We start from the raw sequence: 6,000 nt of genomic DNA, 5'->3' as shown, positions 1-6,000 counted from the left end.
TGCCGGCACCAGCCGCCCCTCCCATCAAAGAGCAGTGTAACATGTCTCTTCCTTTTCCTGAACGAGGGACACACACACACACTCTTCTCTCTCTTTTCCTCCCACAAAAAGGAGAGACACAGGCCCTCCAGATAATGTCTTTCACGGTTCAGCGGCTGTACAGGGGTTCCCTCCTGCCTCCCTGACATGGGAAAATGAATAGTTCCTTTTTGAAACAAATTGGCATTACACCCCTCAATGAATTAATGCCTGGATGCTTCTCCCCGCCTTGACATGGGGGATGGGGACAGGGGTTTGTGAGGCGATAAAATATAAAGATCCATCTGACAGCGTTTCATTTTTCAATCTTTTTGTATATGAATGTGTGTGAGAGGGACAGAGAAGCAGACAGAAAGGAGAAAAGAAAGAGAGACTGAAGGAAGGAAGAGGAAGAGTGTGCGTTTTGTGTATAAATGTTCGGAGGATTGTAAAGATAAGCATGAGTGTGTGTGGAGCACCGCCCCCTACTAGTGCTGGCACATGACTGCAGTTTAAATGGGGCTGAGTCCTTTGTGAGGATAAATAATATAGAGCAACACATTATGACCCAAGGAACACAGAGGAGTCACTGTGCTGTCTCTGGTCCTACGCAACACTCCATTACTGTAGGCTAGGATCTAGCATGGATCCCAACTGGCACCCTATTCCCTATATATATTTAATGTAAAATGATCAAGCAGAATGGTTGCAATTTCCTTTCTCATTTTTATGACTGCAGTTGACCCAGACTGCCGTTGTCCCAAAGCTTTGTATAAGGAGGGTTCTTTTTGGATGTTGACAAAGTCAAATTGAATGAATGTCATAGAGACAGAGACGATATTAAAACCATAATATATTTGTGGAAATGAAGTTAATTGGCATTTAAACATTTCCAAAGTATCTAAATACATACTCTTGGCAAATGCATATCCCCCCAGAAAAAACAACATTTTCCTTGATGCGTTCATGTTAAATCAAAACATAGAATAATACATTGGTAGCACTTAAACAGGCAAATCCAAGGCAAAACGTGTTGCCTTGGATTGTACTTTCTAGACAGCCTGTGTTAAAAGCCTAAGAAATCCTACTTGTGTTTGTTTCCTTTGACTTGTAGAGCGGCCACAAACAAAGAGGATCGCTGACGTCAAATGGATTGTGCTACCAACAGGCCACATCATGTGTATAAGGTTACTGACATGTCAGACAGTATGAACATAAATGCATACAAATATAAAACTAAAACTAGACCAAATAGCACCAAAACAAAAGTGATACAAGACCTGTACGACAAAACTATTTCAATTCAACGGTGATGAGAGATTGTATAAGAAATACTCGACACCACTGAATACTCGACATACAGTGTATGTAAGCCGGGCATTGAAAATATAGACAGATCCCAGATCTGTTGGTGCTATGCAGCCAACTCTTCTTGTTTGTGACAGCACAAACAGATCTGGGAACAGACTACTGAGAACATCATACTGTATTCTGATTAGTGTATGAAAATAGATCTGAGGGGAAAAGTTTGGTTGGTCAAGTTCATAAAAACATCAAGCAGGTACATATCCTTTAACAGTCTGACTGGACTGGTCCCGCCAGGCACTTTCCCTGGGTTTTATATTTATTTGATTTCATCTCTGCTGCAAATTAAATCCAGGATGGATGCCCCTGAATACACAAATCTATTACTGGGCCCCACTGAATGAAAACCTTCTCTGTCAGAATACATTGATGTGCTTTTTCATTAAGTTCTTATATACAAATCATAGAAAAACATTTTAGAATATAGAACCTAGAATAGATTCTAGATTGTATATTTATATGATAAAACCTACATATCAGTGACATCTCCAGTTACCATAGCGAGTGTGAGGGTTCAGCCCTGTCCCATTTGAAAATACATACTATTCCCTCTAAAAGATAACCAAATGCATTCTGTTCTCTAAAATATACTGTTCCTCTGGCTACAAAACTAACGTGGGTAGTACCTCTGTGCTCTGCCCCATATCTTACTGAAGAGAAAAGATGAGTTAGCATGGTCCCAGATATGTTTGGGCCATCTTGTGGTTGTGTAGTCATTAGCTGCAAGAAAGCACAAACAGATCTGGGACCAGGCTAGTGATGAGCAGTAATGGCAGTAAAACGGTGAGACACTGCAGACTGTCCTGTTTGCTACAGATCTTTCAAGCGGAATTGACGACACTGACCATCCGGTGACCACTAACATTTGATCATTGTGCTCAAGATATGGTAAAACTGTTGTTTTTGTTTCAGTTGGGAATTTCGGTTGGGAATTTGTGCTCTGACGTTTCCTCTTGGACAGAATCGTCCTCTTCGTCCTCCTCATGTTCCTCCTGAAACATAAAACAACACAGAATATTCAGGCACGGTATTTTCCTCACCTGGGTCCCCAAAATGGGTCTGTAGAAGGTGAGACATATCAAAGTCCTTTAGACCATAGTTGGACAAATCACATCCTAACTCACAACCACAAATTAGATTTTTAGAAAGGTCTGTCAAAATACCAACAGGGATAAGTAGTTAGTGTTGGTAGGTTAGTGTTGTGCCAGTGTTAGTTAGTGGTGACTTCCCTGCTAACAACATTGCTCAGCAGCCATTTCCTATTAAAACATAGAGCTGTAGAGAGGCTGGGCCCAGAGGGGGCAAGCGACAGCAGCAACAGTGACTAAACGACTCTGACAGATGCAATTATCTCCACCTCTAGAGGTTAATATACACACTGAGTTAGAACCACATCTACACACTATACACACTGTTAGAAACAGCGGGCCTTTACATCCACACCAAGAATCTACACTAGGCCTACACCTCATGTAGGTCTGTCCATCTGCACGTTCGTGTGTATGTACAGTGGTGCAAAAAAGTATTTAGTCAGCCACCAATTGTGCAAGTTCTCCCACTTAAAAAGATGAGAGAGGCCTGTAATTTTCATCATAGGTACACTTCAACTATGACAGACAAAATGAGGGAAAAAAATCCAGAAAATCACATTATAGGATTTTTAATGAATTTATTTGCAAATTATGGTGGAAAATAAGTATTTGGTCACCTACAAACAAGCAAGATTTCTGGCTCTCACAGACCTGTAACTTCTTCTTTAAGAAGCTCCTCTGTCCTCCACTCGTTACCTGTATTAATGGCACCTGTTTGAACTTGTTATCAATATAAAAGACACCTGTCCACAACCTCAAACAGTCACACTCCAAACTCCACTATGGCCAAGACCAAAGAGCTGTCAAAGGACACCAGAAACAAAATTGTAGACCTGCACCAGGCTGACTGAATCTGCAATAGGTAAGCAGCTTGGTTTGAAGAAATCAACTGTGGGAGCAATTATTAGACCACTGATTAGCTGATAACCACTGATAATCTCCCTCGATCTGGGCAAGATCTCACCCCATGGGGTCAAAATGATCACAAGAACGGTGAGCAAAAATCCCAGAACCACACGGGGGGACCTAGTGAATGACCTGCAGAGAGCTGGGACCAAAGTAACAAAGCCTACCATCAGCAATACACTACGCCGCCAGGGACTCAAATCCTGCAGTGCCAGACTGAAGTTTGCTAGAATGCCTTTGGATGATCCAGAAGAAGATTGGGAGAATGTCATATGGTCAGATGAAACCAAAATAGAACCTTTTGGTAAAAACTCAACTCGTCGTGTTTGGAGGACAAAGAATACTGTGAAGCATGGGGGTGGAAACATCATGCTTTGGGGCTGTTTTTCTGCAAAGGGACCAGGATGACTGATCCGTGTAAAGGAAAGAATGAATGGGGCCATGTATCGTGAGATTTTTAGTGAAAACCTCCTTCCATCAGCAAGGGCATTGAAGATGAAACGTGGCTAGGTCTTTCAGCATGACAATGATCCCAAACACACCGCCCGGGCAACGAAGGAGTGGCTTCGTAAGAAGCATTTCAAGGTCCTGGAGTGGCCTAGCCAGTCTCCAGGTCTCAACCCCATAGAAAATCTTTGGAGGGAGTTGAAAGTTTGTGTTGCCCAGCAACACAGCAACAGCCCCAAAACATCACTGCTCTAGAGGAGATCTGCATGGAGAAATGGGCCAAAATACCAGCAACAGTGTGTGAAAAACTTGTGAAGATTTACAGAAAACATTTGACCTCTGTCATTGTTATATACCCTTTGTTGGCAAAGTATCGAGATAAACTTTTGTTGTTGACCAAATACTTATTTTCCACCATCATTTGCAAATAAATTCATTAAAAATCATACAATGTGATTTTCTGGATTTTCTCATTTCATCTGTCATAGTTGAAGTGTACCTATGATGACAATTACAGGCCTCTCATCTTTTTAAGTGGGAGAACTTGCACAATTGGTGGCTGACTAAATACTTTTTGCCCCAATTAACTTTTAACAAGGCACACCTGTTCATTTAAATGCATTCCAGGTGATTACCTCATGAAGCTGGTTGAGAGAATGCCAAGAGTGTTTAAAGCTGTCATCAAGGCAAAGGGTGGCTACTTTGAAGAATCTCAAATATTAAATATATTTAGATTTATTTAACACTTTTTTGCTTACTACTTGAATCCATATGTGTTATTTCATAGTTTTGATGTCTTCACTATTATTCTACTATGTAGAAAATAGTAAAAAATAAAGAAAAACCCTTGAATGAGAAGGTGTGTCCAAACTTTTGACTGGTACTGGATATATATTTTCTTTCTAAGATGCACATTCTCTCCTCTCCTCAGTTCCTGAATTCATGTGCTGCTGCTGTAGGGAGGGGGGCATTGTCTAGGCAACCGAAGACTGGTTTGCTACAACACCTTGCTTGTTTCAGCAAGGAGCAACAAAGTTTGGACTCGGCCCGGCCGTTCAGTCATCTGTTCGTTCCACAAAAAAAACATTGTTGTGACGGTTATTTTGTTTTTATGAGTCTTCATCCATAACCCTATTTCCTATGGTATTTATTATAACACAAGAGCAAATCTCCCAAACCTCCCAAGTGCATTTCAACAGCAGCTAATTGGGCAAATTGAGTATCTAAACATCAAGCCCCCTCCCAGGTATTCAGAGTATCTCTCGCCACATACAGTATCTAAGGATGCATCCCAAATGGCACCCTTTCAGCTATCTAGTACACTACTTTTGACCAGAGCCCTATGGGCCCTCCCTATTGGCCCAGTGAATAGGGTGAACTGGGACTAGGGTGCCAATTGGGATGCAGCCTAACTACGTAGCAGGATCCCCCAGGCTTGTTAACTATAAGACAGTAACTGTGGAGTCATAAATCAACCAGGGGCCAGAGTTTAGTTCTGGTTCATATATCACCCTGTAACTCACACAAACCTTGTCTGTGTCTGCACCTCTCTGGACACACTTTTGATATGCAGCCTGCCCCTGGTGAAAAATGCCTTACTTTTTCCTGAACTCAGGATACTTCTCTACATCCCTCCTCCGCCCGGTCCTTGTGGGCCGATATAAATCTATCGTTGCCGGGGATGACATGTTGTGAACCCCGGCCGCCGTACATATCGGCCTGTGCCATCCACCAAATCTCTCTGACAAGCCTGCCAATTTTCCAATTACCTGTGGTACCATTCACTATCACATCCCCAGGCAGATCTCTCTCTCCCTCCCTCTCGCTCTCCCTCTTTCTCCTTCCTTGATGTAGTGTCTGTCCCTGGAGAGAAGGGGGAGGGGAGACACCCCTGTTCCTGGCCTCTTGGGGACTGATTTGCAGGGCCTGCTGCTAATCTCCTCCTCTCCCCTCCATCCACCTCCCTCCCAGGAGTATGACGGCACTACACAATATACACTGAAGGAGCTAAGGAGAGAGATGGCCAATAGAAACATAGAAACGTGCTGATATGATCATTACTATCACTGCTGTGGGATTCATTAGAGACGCCATTGGAAATGGAGGACATGAACAATGACAAGTAACTAACCACAACTCTATGCTGTGGTGTACCCTTTCCATTATGACCACG

General features: G+C 42.5%; 1 protein-coding gene across 6 annotated transcripts in view; it reads right to left on the bottom strand.

Moving 5' to 3' along the window:
- Positions 1–853: 853 nt before the first annotated feature.
- The window catches only part of LOC112264585 (PHD finger protein 14), a 107,060-nt gene continuing 101,913 nt past the window's right edge, over positions 854–6,000 (bottom strand). For all 6 annotated transcript variants that reach the window (XM_024441286.1, XM_024441290.1, XM_024441288.1 and 3 more), the window contains one exon: positions 854–2,375. In XM_024441286.1, coding sequence (XP_024297054.1) covers positions 2,292–2,375 — 84 coding nt within the window. In that variant the 3' untranslated portion in view covers positions 854–2,291. The remainder of the gene's footprint in view (positions 2,376–6,000) is intronic.

Source organism: Oncorhynchus tshawytscha, linkage group LG13 (genome assembly GCF_018296145.1).
Source record: "Oncorhynchus tshawytscha isolate Ot180627B linkage group LG13, Otsh_v2.0, whole genome shotgun sequence".
Taxonomy (NCBI): Eukaryota; Metazoa; Chordata; class Actinopteri; order Salmoniformes; family Salmonidae; genus Oncorhynchus; species Oncorhynchus tshawytscha.
The sequence above is the reverse complement of the archived record's forward strand: the minus strand, read 5'-3'. Positions and strand labels throughout refer to the sequence as shown.